Source organism: Macadamia integrifolia, chromosome 2 (assembly GCF_013358625.1).
Source record: "Macadamia integrifolia cultivar HAES 741 chromosome 2, SCU_Mint_v3, whole genome shotgun sequence".
NCBI classification, from domain to species: domain Eukaryota; kingdom Viridiplantae; phylum Streptophyta; class Magnoliopsida; order Proteales; family Proteaceae; genus Macadamia; species Macadamia integrifolia.
This window is the reverse complement of record NC_056558.1, coordinates 14,406,479-14,426,279: the sequence shown is the minus strand read 5'-3', so window position 1 is coordinate 14,426,279 and position 19,801 is coordinate 14,406,479. Positions and strand designations below refer to the sequence as shown.

Here is a 19,801-nt window from a genome sequence, read left to right as displayed (position 1 = left end):
TTTTTTTTTTTTTTTTTGGGATAAGGCTTAGCTGAATAATATGATCTTTTAGTTTCTCCATGAATGATTTCTGTTCCTTTGCTTGCTTTTCACTATTGGATTCCTTTTTTTATTTTTTTATTTTTATTTTTTGCATTGTCTTACTGATGATGATCTGTGGCCACTGTTTTTTTTCCACACTATGAAGGTATTTCCTCCAAGAAATAGTGTAGGAAGTGCTGAAACTTTGTTTCTATTGTTTCTTCTTGAATTCTGTCACCTGAAATCTGTGGGATCCTAGATATTGTTTGCTGATTATTGGGAGTTCTATTTCATTAAGCAATCAAGTGGGCTAGGGACCATAAGTTGCAGTCTGAATATTTCATACTGTAGCTATCAATTTAAATATTTCAAATATGACAGGGTTATGATGTGGTTGCAATTGCTAGCCCTGATCGCTATGTTGTAGGTCTCGAGATATCAGAGCATGCCGTTAAGAAAGCAAAAGAGGTAAGGACATTGCTTATTGATAAATCTCAATACTTCTTTTGGGGGAAAAATACATGGAAGGAAAGCAGTGAAATTTAGCACGTTCATTTGTTTATTTGGCTTCTGTGCTCCGTAATGGTGAACTACTTTGATATATTCTCACATGAAAGTTGAATTATATCTGTTTCTCTTAGAAGTTATGAATGGTTAGAATTTAACAATTGATTTTACATAATCCACCCTAATTGGTTTTGTGACATAGGCTCAGCAACTCAGCATGATTTATATGCGAGTTCAAACTTTTCTAATGTTCTCACTTCATCATTGTACTTCACAAGTAGTTTGAGAACTTGGTGTATTTGACCAACTACTTGGGTTGACTTGAAGGGTGCCTTGGTTTTGCTAGGAAGGGGGAAAAATGACTCAAATTATATATTTCCAGCTCTTGTTGATGTACTTTTAAGAAGTACTTCAAAATCATAGATTAGACTAAAACTGAACCTCTAGCAAATGAAAATACTTCATAAATGAGTCAATTTTTACGTGGATTTGGATCAGGGGACTCATTGAAAATAATCAATTATATATATATATATATATATATATATATTTTTTAAATTATGACAATCTGTAATTCTGTTAATTTGGGCACATTGTTGAAATAACATATTTCTCATAAAATGCCATGCCAGTTGTTCTCTTCAGTGCCAAATACGAATTATTTTACCTTTGTGAAGGCAGACTTCTTCACTTGGCAACCAACTGAATTGTTTGATCTCATTTATGATTATACGTAAGTCTCCATATTGAATTTGAATTCATTTCTTATCTTAAGAAGCTTTAGTTTTGATGCTCACATTAGAATGGAAGCTTTTCAGGTTCTTTTGTGCACTTGAACCATCCATGAGATCAGCTTGGGCAAGCCGAATTCGAGATTACTTGAAACCAGATGGAGAGCTCATAACTCTAATGTTTCCGGTAAACACTAGTCCCCTCACCCCCTAACCCCTAAGTTTCTGTGTGATAAACTTCCATCTGTATTATTTGCAATTTTTACATGTGATTTCTAAAGAAAACTATTTATAAGATAAATTAATTCTTTGGTTTTGTCTTTTCAAAAGTCTTTTCTGTGTATTGGTTTTCAGTGATCACATTATTTTTACATTATTTTTCTTCTTTTGGTGGCAGATTGATGATCATATTGGTGGACCCCCATACAAAGTTTCGGTGGCTGAGTAATTCTCTGATTTCGACAATAACAATAACAATAACAATAACAATAACAATAACAATAATCATAATGATGATTATGATGATGATGATGATGATGATGAGGATCTTTCATAATAATAATAATAATAATAACTTTCTTCCTATTAAAAGGGGATAAATAAACTGTAAAAAAAGAATTTGTTCAGTATTGGCTTCTTGTTTAGAGTTGTGACCAAATCTATATAAAAACACAAAGCATTATCGTTTGCGAAATGGAATCTATTCAATTAAACCACGCATTATCCCAACTAAAGTGGTGTTAGTAACATATATCCTATTTCTGCAACTCTATGCAAAAAGGAATCTTTAATTTAAAAATAATAAAAAAGTATTCAAGTAACTGTACTTTTTTTGTTCAGACTAGAAGGCTGGTACATCATAAGCCACTTTTTCCAGTCAAAGGAAAAATGCAATAGTTCCCAGGATGTATTCCTCTTCTGTCGGAAGCTCTTAAGCTCTATTTTATTAGGTTCAGAAAACTTCAGGGAGTACTTGTAATTGCATAAGAATCTTTTGCCCCCATTAACTTCAGTGAGAACTCACAGCAGTTGGTTCACACTTTCCTCGGCCTCTTTGCACATCATGAGCATTAATTGAAATTGGTCATCACTAATGAAAACACTGCTGCCAATAACTAATCCGATAATGATTTTCACTTCATCTTCCTGGGAAATTAACTATTCATCATTCATCAAAAAATTTATGCCTTTGCAGCTATAAAGAGGTGTTACATCCTATGGGCTTTAAGGAAATCTCCATAGTGGATAATGAGCTTGCAGTTGGACCACGCAAGGTATGTTACCAGGTTGAGATAAAACTATTGCTTTTCATGTTTATTCAAAGGAAATCTAACCCATCAAATGCTACTCTTTTTTTTTTTTGAGGGGGTTTTTTTTTTTGGAGGGGGGGGTGTTAAGAATCAAATGCTCCTTTTAGTAACCAATAAATTATTTATGGGAAAAGGTTGGGCATGGTAGCACAGTGTTGTGTCTGCTTTTCTCCTCCCCCCTCGGAAAAGTCCACAATGCCCCTCCCATCTCAGCCCCCTATTGGTTGAACCGCTAGCTCTAGGAAAGCTAGTCTCCCGTTGTTTTTGTTTATATATTTAGATTAAGACACAACATATATGCATCCTTATGTCCCAAATAGCCATTCTATGCTACATTGTATCATGTAGAATTTTGTGTTTCTTTGCTGACGTTGTATACCCCATCTGATGAAGTTTTCCTCTCAATGATAAAACTTACTCTGTTTTTACTCCCACTTACATTATTTATTTTTTAACTTTAAATTTCTTATGGATTTGCCTAACGTAGTAGATTCACTTTTTTTGGACTAAGATTTTAATGAAGTATTCATTGTGGAGTTTCTGAAGTTACTGAAGTTGATTTTTCTAGGGAAGAGAGAAGCTGGGGAGGTGGAAGAAATCTCCAAATCTATCCTCACTATGATGGAAATTCATTCTTCTATTCAATAATTATTGAAAGAAAACATACTTCTCCAAATCTTTATTTTGTTCTGTAAGTGAAGTGTTTCAGCAGATTTAGTCCATATTGGTTGTGGGACAAGATTGTTTATAGGTATACCTGTATTTTAACCAGGGAAGAACCATGATCCGGAAGAATTCTCAGTTGTTCAAGATTGTCAGATTTAATATTCCGAGAAAGGAATTTGAATGCAGATGCAAATGGAATATTTTGATTACTTGAGCCTGCAACTTTCTTTCTAAATAGGCATACAAACTAAAGAATCTTGGATTTAAGTAATAGAAACAACAGAAATCAGATTACCAGTAATGCAATAGAAATTGATTAGACCAGTTAGCGAGGATGGACTCAGAGGCGATGTGTTTTTCTTCAAGAGATCCACTGCGTTGTATTCGAGGTTTTGGATCTTACCGGAGTAATTGAACATTCCATGGCATTTGATGATATTAGTGTTTATTACGGTACAAAGTATTTCGTTCTCGTATATATGGCCTGCGATCGTCATAGTGAGATCTTCATATTTGCCGGAGGGGGTATATAGTTATGCGCTTTTGAGAGAGAGAGAGAGACATGATATCAGGAGAGATTCCAAGTCCTCACATTTTGTTTAGCAATCCAATGGCTTTCTTTTGATTGGCCAGAATTACATAGGCCCTGAATCCCTGAATCAAAGAGGTGAAAGTGATAATATCAGGCTTAAGTCCTCTTTGAAGCATCAATTCAAACAACTTGTCCGCTTCAACAATCCTTCCTTCTTTGCAAAGACCATCTATTAGAACGTTGAAATTAAGTCGATATTAGGAGACTCCTAGTTCCAACATTTTATTTTGCAACACAATGGCATCTTCCCATTGGCCAGAATTGCATAGGCCATCAATCAAAGAGTTGAATGTGACAACATCAGGCTTCTGTCCTCTTCGAAGCATCAATTCAAACAACTTATGCGCTTCAGTAGTCCTTCCGTTTTTACAAGACCATCCATTAGAATGCTGAATATCACGACATCAGGGGAGACCCCTAGTCCCAACATTTTATTTAGCAATCTAGTGGCTTCTTCCCATTGGCTAGAATTGCAAAGGCCATGAATCAAAGAGCTGTAAGTGATAACATCAGCTTATGTCCTCTTTGAAGCATTAACTCAAACAACTAATGCGCTTCATCAGTCCTTCTGTCTTTGCAAAGGCCATCTATCAAAATTCAAAATGCTGAATATCACAACATCAGGGGAGACCCCTAGTCTCAACATTTTACTTAGTAATCCAATGGCTTCTTCCCACTGACCAGATTTGGATAGGCCATGAATCAAAGAGCTGAAAGTGAAAACATCAGGCTTATGTTCTCCTGAAGCATTAATTCAAACATGTTATGCCCTTCAGTAGTCCTTCCCCCTTTGCAAAGACCATCGATCATAATGTTGAAGGTGATGACAGCTGGTGAGATTTCATGGTTCACCATGTTTTGAAACAAAATTGCAGAGAATAGGTTCTAGGCCTCATTTACCATTCCTTCTTTGCAATGGCCATCGATGATTGCACTATACATGGTAACGTTAGGGCTACATTTACCCTTGAGTTCCATCGCCCTAAGCGTTTCAAGAGCCTCAGGCAGTCTAGTAACCCTAGGCCATGCTGCTTTGTTCATCATATGTTATCTTCATTTGCCTAGTGAACAGCCATCAAAAGCAAAAACTGACCTCCCACAACATCTACAAGAACAAACCATCCACCAAATTGCTACCAATAATCCCCACAAGAACAGTTCCCATCCCTAAAGTGATGGAATCGACTAGAATCTCTTACAATGATCTCACGCCCAACAATCTTTGCTATAAGCTTGATGGCAGAATGACAATCCCCACATACACGAAGGTTTTTCATCACTCTTATTGTACTACCTTCTACAGTACTGATCAGTGCAAATCCAATGGCAAGCCTCTCGCTATGAAAAGACAACATCACTTCCTTTTGTTCATCCTCCACATCATGTAACACAAAACTCTGATCAGGAACATGACCCAACTCCTTCAGTTTTGCACCCAAAAGATCCAGCCTTTGGTATATTTTCTCACACAAAGGGTGGAACCTATCTCCACAAACAAACATATGCTTTGATCCCTTTAGTGTCACCCAACTATATCCAGGTTGCTTCAGAATTCCTCTATGCTTCATCATCCCTCTTATGTGAGAGACATCATCCCATTTACCTGCTGAAGCATATAAGTTGGATAATAAAATATATCCTGCACTATTATGTGGTTCCAGGTTAAAGACATGATATGCAGCTCTTTTTGCCACCTCTAGGTTACGATGTACCCTACAGGCACTCAACAAAGCTAACCAGACCATGGAGTTTGCTTTCTCTGGCATCTTCTTGATGAATTCCTCCGCCTCTTCCAGCTTCCCAGATCGACCCAAGATATCCACCATACATGCATAATGCTCAGACTTCACTTCAACCGATGTATCTCGAGTCAATAATTCAAAAAATTCTCTCCCCCTATCTAACATCCTAGAGTGGCTACAAGCAGTAAGCAACCCAACGAATGTAATCTCATCGGGTTGAACCTTTGCATTTACCATCCGGTCAAAGAACCCAAGGGCCAAGACACCACACCCATGTTGTGCACTCCCAACAATAATAGAATTCCACGAAACAATGTTCCTCCTGCTCATATTGTCGAACATAGTCGTTGCATCATGTATGTTTCCGCATTTAGAGTACATTACGATAAGAGAATTACTAACAAACACATCATCATCCAACCCAAGCTTTATAGCCCTCCCATGAATCTCTTTTCCACTATCAAGAGCCTCTAGCCCACTGCATGAATTCAAAGCACTACTGAATGTTGATTGATTGGGCAGGATCCCAACTTTTATCATGTTGTAAAATACATCCAAAGCATCTTCGTGCTTATTATTTAGACCATAACCTGTTAAAAGAGCTGTCCACATAACAACATTTATATCCAAGTTTTCATGAAAAATCTGTCTACATTCCTCAATTTTCTCACAGTTCGCATAAAATGTGATCAGTGAAGTAGAGACAAAAGCATCAAAGACATACCCCAACTTGATGAGATTGGCATGAAGTTGAACACCTTGGTTGAGAGCTGATATTTTTGCACACGCCGTTAGTGCACAACAGAACGTGCTTGAAGTGGGTATCACCCCTGAATCCAGCATCTGCCGGAAGAGAGACAGTGCTTTATCACTCTCCCCATGCTGATCCATTCCACTAATCATTGTAGTCCAGGAAATCACATTCCTAAAAGGCATCCTCTCAAACACCCTGAGAGCATCATTAATCCGTTCATTACTACAATACCCAAAAATCATTGAATTCCATGCTGCCGTATCCTTGGAAGGCATCTTATGAAACAGAACCTCCGCAATTTCAATTCTACCAAACTGCAAGAACCCATTTATAATTGTGGTCCAGGAGATAACATTTCTTTCTGGCATTTCATAGAAAATCTTTCGAGCCATTTCTAAGTTCCCACAATCAAGACAACCCTTCATCATAGAATTCCAAGAAACAACATCTCGAACAGGCATTTCATAGAACAGTTGTAATGCCTCGTACAGTCTATCGCTTCGCGAATATGCAGCAATCATCATGGTATAAATATGAACATCAGGCGAAGGATTCTCGTCAAAAACACGACGAGCTTCATCTAGCTTTCCGCATCGGAGGTAATTTGGGATCACCGAGCTCCATACTGAAGTGCCCGTTTTTGCAGAGTTCATGACAGCCATGGACGAATATGGAAACTTTTTGACAGTTACAGAAAACCCACTGCATAAAATCATGAAAGGAATTGATGGGCACTTGAAAATCCGTATGAAGGCGGGAAATGCATGCATTGTTCTTCATAAGTGCTCGTGCCAACAACGTCTAATCGCCAAAGGCTGCCAACTGACATTGAAGAAGACTAGAAATTATGCACAGTATCAGAAATATGCAAGAAACTGGAGGGCCATCTATGTATGGGCGTGTGCAACAGAAGCCCTGGGTGTCTCACCCAGTGGAACAAACATGGCGAGGATGGAATCCGATTGAATACTTTAGAGAAGAGAAAATTACATGATTACTCACTTTTGAATTTTCTTTTACAAAATTACCCAATTTATGTTTCAGTTAATAAAATCACACAAAATCATGTTTAGGTTTACCAAACTACCCTCCCAGTGCCCTCCCTCACTACATATGTTTCTTTTGACATTTTTACCCCTTTTCTTCTTCTTCTTCTTCTTCCTCTTCTTCCTCCTCTCCTCTCCCATTCACCACCTGCAAGTTCTTCGCCTTCCCTATGCTCCCTTGCATTGTTCTCCACTGCTGTTAAAAAAAAAAATTCCTCCTCCGCCATCGACAACACCATCTCTATCGATTCCACCACCATCGCCTAAAATGCTTGGTGTGCGGCTTCATGAGAGTCCTGCCCAAATCTGCCATTAACCCATTTGATGCTGTTGCTGTTGAAGGGGAGAACCATCAAAATTCATCTACCCATAAACCCCCACTTGTGGTCCCATCCCATTAGCAGCCGCACCAAGTTGTTGTTGTTGTTTTTGTTGCTGGATCTGATTCAGCCATGACATCGAAGTTAAACTCTGCATATTGTTGGATTTGAAAATCTGAAAGGGAAACCAGATTCTATTGTTGCAATTGCAGTTTTGGTTGTTGTTGGTGTTTTTGCTATTAATCTAGGGGGTACATAACCTGCTTGTGATCGGGTTAATAGGGATTGAATGGCACTGGCTGCAACAACGGAACCACCTTGGGTCAATGGAATATTAGGTGATGAAATTCATGAGATTTCCATCGGAGGAGAGAAGCTCGATGGTGTTGGAAGATTTGAGTTTGACGGGTTCTGAGGATTCAAATTAACTACATTCGCGAATCTCCGTTCCTTGCTTCCTATCTCAATTTCAGCAAGAGTTGCTGTTCTTGAGCTTTCTTCTCCCCACCCACAGTGTGACATCCGATTGGACAACCAACCACGACCATTGGCATGTATTGAAGCTAATGTGACAAGAAAATAGGGTTATACTTTTTTTTTTTTCCTAAAGGAAGATTAGTGGCATGTCAGGTAGTCGGGGCGGAGGCTACAAAGGTGTGCCATGGATGGCTGTGGAGGATGAGGTGAGAAACAAGGGAGAGATGCTCATGTGGTCAATGGGAGAGGGGTAAAAATGTCAAAAGAACCATATGTGGTGAGGTAGGACACTGTTTTGGGTAGTTTGGTAAATCCAAACCTGATTTTATGTGATTTTGTTAACTGAAACATAGATTGGGTATTTTTATAAAAGAAAGCTCAGAAGTGATTAATCATGTAGTTTTCTCGTACTTTAACCGAGATCAGATAGGAATCGGCCAAAATAGTGAGTTATCGGTCAAAAGGGATCTGCTGAGCCGAATCGGGCAGAGCCACCTGACGCAGCTGTCTAACTCTGGACTCTGGTCGGTCGATGCCAATGGTTTGGCTTACTGGAACATGACAAGGGCTTTAGAGAGAGAGAGAGAGAGAGAGAGAACCTTCCCTTCATCGTTTCCTTCTCAGTAGAAGTAACAGGATTTTGAAAGAAAGGTCATAGCCAAAAGGAACCAAGGCCTGGGGGTTTGCTGTATAAATAGTCATATATCACTTAGGGGAAGGGTTCTGTGCATGATCATGCACAAAGAAGTCGAATAGGGATGAGAGTTTAGGGTGCACCACTCTCAACTCTATCCAACGGTTGAAAAAGATCCTCTCCCACTTGTAGGGTGTTCATGTTGGGTGTGTCTCCCGATCCTCCCAATAATCGGATACCGCTTGGAGGAGCCTAACACATTGGAGAGGAGCCAAATCCTCCAATGGCTGCATGCAATATATGGGAATGTGCATTCTACATTCTCAAAATGCACAACACATTCTTAACTAAAATGAGAACATTGTTTGGATACATATTCAGCTGACGTCACCTGGTCCTTGCACCAAACACAAGATGTGTGAAATGACCACATTACCTCCTGTTGGATGCCTAAATACGCACTCCATTGGCGCAAAGGCCACATAACCATGGAACAATATTTTCTACCTTTTTTAATCTTTATTTTCTATATCATTTCCTGTGCCATATGGATGGTATCATAGCTTGCTCCCTTTTTTTGTGTTATTATTATTATTATTATTTTCTTTATCCTTTCCAGTGCCATATGAATGGTATCATCCCAAGCTAACATAGTAAAATTGGTTTTGCGTGGGAGATTCTCTCTACACTAACGGTGTGGGGAATTCTTTCTTTTTATTATGGGAAAAGGTAACCTAAAAGGCCGGGTGGCCTCTGTACCCCAGTACAGAGAGGGTGTAGCAAAATGACTGTTCCATCCCTCATTAAAGGCGGAAATTCTACCCTGTAAATGTTTTCCTATGCATTCTTCGTTCAAAACACCAGAATAGTTTGAAATTTTCCTCAAATCTTCCGAATCTAGGGCTTCTTAGACCGATTCGTATCGGAATCGGCAATGACAGCTTCCGTCCCCAATTCCTCGATTTAAAACCCTGCCTCTTAAAGGAAGACTCTTGGTTTGAAGCTGAAACCACAGGCCTCAGCAGGCTTAGGCACTTAGCTCGCAAGTCGCAACAAGTGGGTTGGGCGCGTTCTTATCCTTCTTCCCGCGGTTTAGTATCGCCCTTCGTCTACTGCTCCGGCTGTGGCAAACTGTCGTTAACTTCTCATCTGAATCTATCTTATCTTTTTCAAAGGGATCGAGGTTAGCAGGAATGTTCTCTCTTCATCCAACGCAACAGCTCATTGCTGCCAGTCCCCCCTTGGGGGCCGTGAGAACAACTGCTTCACCTCCACAGAGACTCAAGGCAAGCTTGTTTTTTAGCTCTCTCTCTCTCTCTCTCTGTGCTATCAGATTTTATATTATTTCGATGTTTTCCAAAATGGGTTTTTAGTTCTTCGGCCCATTTGGGTTTCTTTGAAAAATTCTCCCTCAAAGAATCCCTATTCAGCCGGGATAAGGTTCAGTTGGGTTAACTTGTACTAACAAGCTCTACTGTTTTGTGGAATTTCAATTCTGGAAATATGTGATGCAGTAATTTGTTTTTGACAAGAGGGAATTGTAGTGAAATAAAAGTAAATATGATATGAGAGAATAGTAAGATGGCAATCATAGAACATAAATAGAACTCACTGATGATGGTGATACTCCACTTGTAATTACTTGAACTTGAATTCCAACTATGACACTTGAACTCCAACTATGGCAGTGCAACTTTCTCTACAACTTTCTCCAAATGAATGGGAGAGTGATGGTCGGGCTGATTCGTGCCACCAGTCAACTATGACGCCTAGGTGACGACTTGGCGTGCAGGTGGTTTGCACTGCATGTCACCTTGTGTTTTGACACTTATTTATACCTTATTGCACTGCATGTCACCTTGTGTTTTGGCATTTGTTATTTCATTTACTTAAGATATTATTCATAAATAAGCAAATACCCCCTATTTGAATCCAATAAAAATAGTTTAAAAATCAAATTCTAAAATTATAAAAAGTCTACTCCCCAATCCAAGAACAAAAACTGGAATTTGGTTATATGGGTGATTTTCAACTTTTAAATGCTGGGGTTTTTCTCAATTATGAAAATTTTATAAATCCTATCAAAATTAAAACATTGCTAAGAACCAAAAGTTCGGTAAAATAATTTTTTGTTTTGATATTCATAAAATTATTTTCATTCATGCGGTTTTAACAGCATTCACGCACTTTAAAATAAGTTTGACCTGAGCATAATGTTGTCATTACAACTCAGATTGAAGTAATTTTAGACTTTTTGGGAAGCTGATTTTATGTTATATCTAATACAAAAAGTCCTATGTAAAAATAAAATCATTTGACCAGTCAAACTGATTATAGAACTAGAGTATTTCTCTAAATGTTGATTTTTTATGATTTAATGTGACTTAGTATTGATTTTTTAGAATTTTTGATGTGGTTAAATGTTGATTTTTAATGACTTGATGTGGCATAATGTTGATTTTTTATGATATAAGGTATATATAGCTTACTAAATAATGTTAGAAAATAGGGAAAACAAAAAATAACATTAAGTTGCCTTGTTCGCCTTAGGGTGGGCACCTTCTCGCCTAAGCGCTTAGACAACCATCCAACGCCTTGGTGCCTTGCCAACTATGGGTGCAATGGTGAAACAATCCCCAAGATGAAACAGCCCCTTAGGCCCTCTAGTAATTGTTGCACTCACTTATTGGGCCGTATCAGGGAACTTTCATGCTATGCTCAATCACCACGATGAATGGAGTAACAAGAACCCTCAAAACAGTGTGTAAAACCAGAAAAACTGAATAAGAATGATAGAGAGAGTTTTAGAGATTAGAGTGCTTAGAATCATTATTGGAAGTGCCAAAAACGTCCTCTATTTATAGATGATGAAATCCCATTGGAAAATTCATTTTCAGGAAGGCCCAACAGCTGTGTTCGTGCATAGAAAAGTTACTGTTACCGGCAAGGAGTAGACCCGAGCCAGCACGTAGTGGGACTTGGCCAACGTCGGCATCAACCAGGGTCGATTGTTAATTGGACGACATCGGTTGAAGCCCATTGTGTGTTGGACAAAGAGCAAGGGACATTTTTGTTCTGACAGACCTTAAAGAGATGCTAACACCACGTGCTTTCTATTCGACACTTGGTGCACTATGACCAACGTCGGCGAGCTCACATCTGACTCCGAATAGGTTATATCTGATGTCGGCCAAAAGGAAAAACTAGAATTAACCTAGAATGTCAATTCCAGTTTTGAGTAAAAAATATTTTCCATGCTCTAATGCCTCACCACACCATGCCACTACCCGACGCGTCTAGGCTCTACGTGTGCGAAAAGCACCCTGGACCAACCTTGAACACAAGGGAGAAGAAATACCTCTCTCTAAAGAACCCTACCCTTGTAGTTCTCATTTCCATTTGTTAACCTCTCGTCACACTCTTCCATTTCCAATGTGGGACTAAAGTTGCCACACACAATGTGCTTTAAAAAAAGCGATTTCCAAAAAGCAAAGAACCAAACCTTATCGAGGGAAACACAAGAAAACCAAATTTCAAAAGGCTAGAGGTACTTTGAAACTTCAATTTAAAAACATTTTACAACAGGAATTGAAAATCCGCTTACAACCTTCTGAATTTGGATGCAATTTTTTGTTCTATTGGGTTTCCCCAATAAGAATAATTTGTTTTGGGGTAGTTACAAACTTACTCTTCTTCCATTATTATTATGATTTTCTTTCTTGTGTTTTTATGACCTTGCTTCCATTATTTATTTGTTGAATTACCTGCTTGAGAGTTCAATTCCGAAGCCTGTTGCTTGCACCCTTTTGAATGAGAACTGAATTCCTTAAAAGTTCGCTCGCTTTAATACTTCATTTTCTTCCCTCAGGCATTCTTATTTTTGCATTTCCTATTGTTCTCTTTAAGTTCTTTACTCAGTCATCGCTGCTGCAATTCATTTGACATAATCCTTATATAATAATAATTTCAAAGTAAGTAGGAGTTCCGCATAGAGGTACACTCTTCTTGAGCATGCATCCCATTGATGAAAAGTTCAAAGTTTGAAACAAATACTTGGAGTATCTGTACTTGAATGAGAGATTTTGTTCATATACTTTTGGTTGACTGGAGCCAAATATTAAAAACAAAGAAAATGTAATAAATCTTCTTTATTCTCTAGTTGCCGAAGACACTTATCACTAAATAAAATCTGGTTGCAGTCCCTGTTCTTCCAAATTAAGTTTTAGTAAAAATTGAATTTCTTTTTGAGCCTAAAAATTCCTTTACCAGATTTTTACACATGCATCAATTTAAGCTTAGCGGTAAGGTTGCTCCATTGCAACCTAGTGGTTGCGGTTTCGAGTTGGGAAACAGCATATCCTCGAAGCGGGGGTAAGGTTCATACATTATGATCCTCCGAGACCCCGCTGGAGCGGGAGCCTTGTGCACTGGGAATGCCCTTATATATTATCAATTTAAGCTTAACATATACCTTGTGAGCTAACCAATTTGCATTGTCACAGCCTTCTATTACCTCACTCTCATAGGTATTGTATCTGAGACTGCTTCTTTCCTGTTCTATGTTTCTGCAATTCACTAACTTCTGTTTATCATCTAGCAGTGGTGGCCGTTGCAATGGAGGATCTGTCCCCACATGTTGAACGCTAGACCACATGAATACAATCAATTGCAGAATACTAGGTCCTCTGTCTCATGCACAATAAACATGACCGCAGGACAGTCAGATGGGCCCAAGAAAATGAATCTGGACCAGGCAATCGAGAAGGCAAGGAAGATTTGGGGGAGTTTTCCCGAACCAGTCAGGAGATTCCCTTGGATTACAGCTTTGGAGAACTTTATTCAGTTCAACCTTGACCTTGTTTATGCAGTTGCAAAGTACTTAAGTATACCCTTGCTGGCAGTTTCCACACTAAGCGAGATGTCCTACTGTGCTCATGAAAGGAAGATGCGTCTTATACCCATTCCCATACTTGCAGGGATTGCCGTTGCTGGGGTTTTGAGAGATACGGCATTAGAAATATCTCCAAGTCTTAAGGTTGAGATCAGCATACCATGTCTTGAATAAATCTATTAGTTGTATTAGTTGGTTAGATCATGTAGTTGGTGCCTGTAATCATCTTTCACTATGTGAATTGTTATAGACTGCAGCCTTCTGTTTTGACCCTCCATAATATCTGAAATATTGGATGGTAGTTTTGGGATAGGACCCATTGAATGTGGATTCTATCTTACACATTTAGCACATGTAAAGTAGACCATCTTTTACTATCCATGCATGTTATTATTATTATTTTTTCTTAATGAATTCATTATTCTTCAATTTGTGCTTTGTGATTATTTACTGTATTGTTTGATTGTCAGGGAGCTGAATATCCTTGGCATCTTCTTGCCATTGCAATCTTCTTTACATTGCTCAAACTCCCAGGGCCTTATTATCCATACTGGGGGCGAGTATTGATTCCACACTTTGCAAATGGTGGACTGTTCAGTGTTTTATGGTTCGCTTTTTTGTGGTATAGAAGGTCCCAAGGGGAAGAAACCTCGCAAGAGACTTCTCCAGATGGCACTCATTCTGAAGAGAAGAAGCTGTGATGCTATTTTGGACAAAACATGGAGCCAGGTTTTATTACCCTTCATCTTTCACTTAAGAGGGCATCTGGTTTTCTTTTTGTTTTACTCTTGAAGATTCTGTAGGAGTTTAATCAGCTGAATTGTCTTACCCAAAAAAAGAAAAGTAATTGGCTGAATTGCACATTGTAAGGGACAATAATTTATTTTATTTTGTTTTGCTAACTACGTCCTGAATATGGTCACTTTGTGTTCACCTAGGGCTATTTGTTTCTTCTTTATTTTTTACCGTCTCTGAACTGGGATCGTTGCCAAGTCCTCTGTCCTTGGCTTTCTTTAACCATATGTCTTATGTGGTAGTAACATTGGGTGTGGATCTATTCTAATTCAACTTTTTCATCATTGATAAAGAGTTGTGTAGACATGTATTCCATATAATTACGACTTGAGCATTGTGAGTTGGCAAATCATTCTCGAATCAGCCGCCTAAAATAGAAAACTATTGGGAGTCAGTAGTTTGGCTAATGCTCTGGTATGCTTTAGGCTTTTGAGTGAAGCTGGCACTGCTTATTAACAGCTGTTCGTTGCTGTACAATGAATTCATAGTTGTGTGGGAGAGTACCATGCATCCGCATACTTTGTGCACACCTAGGACTTAATGCATAATGAATTGGACTACCTCCCTTGGGCTTTCAAGTGAGAATGCATTTGTGAAAAGAATCACAAAGCAACTAAGAATGCATTCTTTTCGATATAGTACAGTACAGTACAGTACACTAAACACCAACCCAATCTTGATAAAGAAAAGAAAAGTACCAGTGACAGAATCAGCAACTCCTTTGGAGCCTGATGTGAACAGATTGCAAAGCAACTAAAAGCTGCCAAAATCATGGATTATTGTCTTCCTCCTGACCATTTCCATGTCATGAATCCTACTGATTGTCTGAAAATCTACATATCATTCTCCATGTGGCTACAGGTGGGGCATGACTCTTGATGCAGCAGCAGAATTTTTTACAGACCTTGAAATGCATGAATTACTTTACTAATATTTTTTTTTCGTTGATCAACTCCCTTGAAACAATTGTTTGTTGGATTTTATCTACAGATAATTTCAATCCTAGCTTTTGTTTTGTTTTTTTGTTTTATTGTTTTATTGTTTTTTTTTTTTTTTTTTTTTTTTTTTTTTTTTTTTTTTTTTAATTTTTGGGGGGGGTGGTTGTGGGGTAGAAAATTTCGCCTATTTGACTTGATGAAGAGAGAAGTTCCTCACTCCTCTAGCTTGTTAATTGTACAGTTCTCTGATTTCCTGCATTTTTCACATTCATGGCATTCCAATCATCTGATCAACTTTTTATAACTTGGAGGTAGTTGTATATGATCCTTCTGAAGTTTTTGCTCCTGCTAATGTTTTCCTCTTTGGTCTCTGTGAAAGAAAGGAGGGATACCTGCCAGTTGCGTTTTCTCTTCAACATCTTTCAGCTTTGGCATTGAAAGAGTGTCTTCTGGCACATCAGATACTGGGTGGCTTCATTTGTTTCTCAAGCAGAGTATGGTATTATCTCATTGGCTTAAGGGAAATCATCAGTCCACTCCGGAACGCTCACTTATATAGCCAGTTTTACAACTCATCCAATTTTCAATACTTCATTCAGCCGAAGAAATGGAGGGAGGCAAAGAGTCAGGTTAAGGTAGAGATGCTGAGGAGGTAGCATAGTTGATATTACTTTGTATATCATTTTATGCCAATGAATGCCTTTTTAGTTGAGTGAGATAATTTGGATCGAGTTAAATGGAAAACTAGAAATGATTTTGTATCCATGAAAGTTGAGTTGATAGTTTTTCATCAGTCTTTAGGTTATGATTTCATGTTCTGAATGCATATGCTGTTATCTCAGTTGCATGCATTGATAGTATCTTTGCTCTGGGAAAGTTGGTGCCTTCGCAATTACTTCCCAATTGACCAACCGAAGCTCTCTAAGTTGGCAATCAAGCGAATCAGGAGTTTTTAGGTTTGCTCTCTTACATCCATTGCTATGACGTGAACAGTCAATTAGGCAGCTACTAGAAACCTTTGCTAATCTAACAAAGTCCTCAGGACACAACAAGTGGTCCATGTGCTGCCAGAAAATTTTCCTTTGTAAGGTAACATAAAACTTATTGGCTTCTTTTCCATTGGTTTTACCTAAATATTGGTAGTGGTAGACCTGGACCTGCACCTGAACCCTGAAGATCAAAACTTGGGAATGTTATTTAGATCGATGTAACCAGGACATCGGAGAAGATGGAACCAGGCAATTATTGAAAGAAACAGGGATTGAAAGAATGGTAGCAAATAGGGGACACACATTAGATTAGTTCACTTCCAGAGTGTTCCAATGAGCAGCCTGATGTGCTACCAGCGTGGAGATGCTTTTGCTATATATGTAGGATCAGGATGACTGGTTTTTGCAATCACTGAATTGAGTGATTTGAACGTTTAAACATAGATTGTTTAGTTTACATGGCCTTCTCAGGCGGCAAATGTATGCTGCATTAAAAATATTTAGGATTAGAATGACTTCTTGTGATCAATGAAGTAGGTGATTTAAATGTTTAAGCATAGGGATAATTTCGTTTATAGGCCCCATCATGATAGGACCCGGATCCTCCAACGACTTTTCTTCTAACCTTCCTCCAATCAGACGTAGGCATGCAATCTCAAACGTATCTATGGCTGACTGGGGGGAGGTTGAAGGGAGAGGATCCCAATCCTAAGCGTAAACTTATCATAAAAGTCTACTTTTATGAACCACAAAATAGGATTATGTGGTAATCATTACTGTTGGATAGGCATTTCTGGGTTTGGATTGATCAAGTATCAAATTTCAAACTCAGATTCTAATAACTACCTTCCCGTGTTTGTCCATACATGATACATCTTTGTATTCAACTGTCAATTTATGCCCATGTGTTCTCTGGTAGTGTCTCTGAAAAATATGCCTTATGATCTAGTTCATAGTTAATGAGACACATGAGTTCAGTTACAAAACTATCAAAACATAGGCCAACTGCCAAGTGACTGTTACATTACTATCTTAGGACTTTCTTTGCCTTGGTATAACTTTTATGGGAGGATGAACCCAGCTGGTCTTGCATGTGGAATGACCAGACATAGCCCTGGTTTTCAGGGTGCAAGGGTGTCTTTTCACAACCCCTGAAAAGAGAGGCTGTGTCAACCCATGATAGGCTGACACGGTTTTTTTTCTCCCAACTTCCATTTCAGAATTAAAAATTAATTTAAAAGTGATCAAGACTACATATGGCTTAGGGTACGTTAGAAGGCAACATTCATTTTCCCAAAATTTATTTACGCCACACAAAAATCTTAGAAGAGAACATACAAATATTAACAGTGGGGCAGAGGAATTCTTAGAAGAGAACATAGAAATATTAACAGTTGGGGAGAGGAATTACAAAAATTAAAAAGAAACGATTTATCCTAATATTCAAACCCAGGCGGCCTCACTAGAAAAAGATTCACTTGAAGCAACCTATGGACCTAATCTTTGGACCTTTTCTTTTTCTCACAAGTCCTTATCAGATGGAGAACCATCAATCGTCTCCTCAAACATCAGCGAACCATCTTCCTTGTGTCATTCCTTTGCGCCAGTGTAGGCTTGTGTAGCCTGTGGGAGAAAGCTCTACGAGCTAAGCTTTCTCACCCATCATGCATATAGAGCCAAGAAATGGCATTGGGGCAACCTTTACAGTGTGCAAGAATTTATTCTGGAATCTTCAGATCTATGCTTATTTTCAACTCCCCTGTCTTGTCTTAGAGCCCTACTCTATCCATTTTGGCTATCTTGAGCTTAGTCAAAAGCTTAGGGTTACTTTTCATTTTCTGCTTACTACTAGGGCTTCCAGCATCTTATTAGCAGGTTTTGCCTTCTCTCCCCTGCCACACCATGTCTGCAGAGAAACAACACCACCACTTTTTTCACCGTAACAAGAACAAAAAGGCCACAAAAGCAATGAGCTCTGAAGATTATGAGAAACAAGTGAAAAGACACAAGCACTTAGAGCAACTCGGCGGGCTGGGTGCTATAGCTGCTGGTGCTTCTGCTCTGGTAATTAATCTATCTACTCTCGTCCATGCACTTCTCTTGCACAAGGCTAGAATGTCAACCAGTCGGGCCTAATTGGTCTTCCCAACTTTAGGAGCTCTTATGTAATCAGCGCTCATAGGCTACGCATGATCCCATTTATAAATGGCCTGTCAGGTACTAGTACTTAATCGATCAAGCTAAATGGGTACCTTAAAAACAGTCAACCTTCTTATGGCTGTTCATAATATATAAACATAAACATTCCCTTGTTTGGCAGTGAATGCCATCTTATTTTTATTCACAGTGAATACCTTCTTCTACACTTATTCCACTGTGGGAAAAACAATGCCATAAAGGTCAGACTACAAGAGAACCCCCATAGAAGCCAATGAACTTAATAACTAAGCATTCATGAATCAAGAACTCGAGTCTGGATTTAAGCTTTCACCATTAATATGCAAAAACTCTTTTTTGAAAGAAAATCATTGTTAAGGCAAACAGATCCCACCCAGCAGGCCAGCACTCGCACCCCCAAGAACTGTCAACGGCTGACTAGTTGAAGATTATTTAATTATGACTCGTCTAATTTGATACAACCACCGATTCAGTTCAGATGGTAATTAGTGGTGCGGCAGACTACCACAACATTCATTCTCCTTTTTCTTTTCTATTTTAAACTTTCTTTTTGAGGGTGGAGGGGCTACTATATTACAACATTCTCACACCAATCCAACTTTAATCAGGGGTAATCTCACATTGAGACCAAAATCATCGGATCTGAGTTCTTAAATATCTGAGTAGATTGGCCACAGCCCTCCAATGCTTTCTCAACCATCTATGGGGTGAGAACATACTTGGGAAAGAACTTTAGACGCCAGTGCAATGGAAAAGAAGAATGATAAACAACAAAAACTTTTAAGAAAAAACAGAAGCGCATGATTAAGTACTATCAGAGACTCAGCAATTACAAACATTGTGTCAAGTTTCAATGACAAACCTAATCAAATGGCACCATATTCTAGAACCATAAGTGCACACAACATAAACCTAACAATAGACTCCAAATGTAGGAAAAATTAGAACAGCCAATGCTGGAAAGCCCTTTCTCATGCAGGGCATGATTCCAAATGCAGAAAACCACCAACGTTGCAGACCATGAGAGACCTTTCTGCTGCCTTCTTATGTTTCAGGGTTTCCCTTTCCAAACTACCATCAAAATGTCCATATATTTTTCTTGTCTTGGATTAAGAGAGAGAGGTTCGGGGGAAGGAAGTTTGAGGAAGAGGGGTTGCAGAAAAGGGGAAGGGGAAGGGGAAGGGGAAGGGGAAGGGGGAGGGGGAGGGGG

At 38.8% G+C, this 19,801-nt stretch overlaps 4 protein-coding genes across 6 annotated transcripts in view; 2 read left to right on the top strand and 2 right to left on the bottom strand.

Annotated features, from left to right (window-relative positions):
- Positions 1-402: 402 nt before the first annotated feature.
- Positions 403-3,444, top strand: LOC122062787 (probable thiol methyltransferase 2; the record flags this gene model as incomplete). Its single annotated transcript, XM_042626430.1, is given in 6 exon segments — positions 403-489; positions 1,161-1,261; positions 1,347-1,446; positions 1,657-1,703; positions 2,455-2,533; positions 3,138-3,444. Coding segments are annotated over 6 exon segments (468 nt in total), but the record flags the coding sequence as incomplete, so codon positions are not given.
- A 367-nt stretch (positions 3,445-3,811) lies between these two features.
- Positions 3,812-7,265, bottom strand: LOC122062777 (pentatricopeptide repeat-containing protein At5g46460, mitochondrial). The gene has a single exon (XM_042626427.1). It carries the CDS (start codon positions 7,091-7,093, stop codon positions 4,961-4,963), a length of 2,133 nt encoding a protein of 710 aa, XP_042482361.1. The 5' UTR covers positions 7,094-7,265; the 3' UTR covers positions 3,812-4,960.
- Positions 7,266-9,708: 2,443 nt separating this feature from the next.
- LOC122072083 lies at positions 9,709-16,217 on the top strand. Of its 3 annotated transcripts, none has more exons than XM_042636625.1 (4): positions 9,709-10,086; positions 13,401-13,835; positions 14,162-14,420; positions 15,808-16,217. In XM_042636625.1, exons 1-3 carry the CDS (start codon positions 9,994-9,996, stop codon positions 14,390-14,392), a joined length of 759 nt encoding a protein of 252 aa, XP_042492559.1. In that variant the 5' UTR covers positions 9,709-9,993; the 3' UTR covers positions 14,393-14,420; positions 15,808-16,217. The 3 variants fall into 3 exon arrangements, with proteins under 3 accessions (XP_042492559.1, XP_042492558.1, XP_042492557.1); XM_042636624.1 differs by having other exon boundaries at positions 9,711-10,086; positions 15,804-16,217; XM_042636623.1 differs by lacking the exon at positions 15,808-16,217 and having other exon boundaries at positions 9,712-10,086; positions 14,162-14,778.
- Positions 16,218-19,369: 3,152 nt separating this feature from the next.
- LOC122071324 (serine/arginine-rich splicing factor SR45-like) overlaps positions 19,370-19,801 on the bottom strand; it is an 18,508-nt gene continuing 18,076 nt past the window's right edge. Inside the window, exon 14 of the mRNA XM_042635659.1 lies at positions 19,370-19,662. The gene's annotated coding sequence lies outside the window, so the exon portion shown is untranslated. The remainder of the gene's footprint in view (positions 19,663-19,801) is intronic.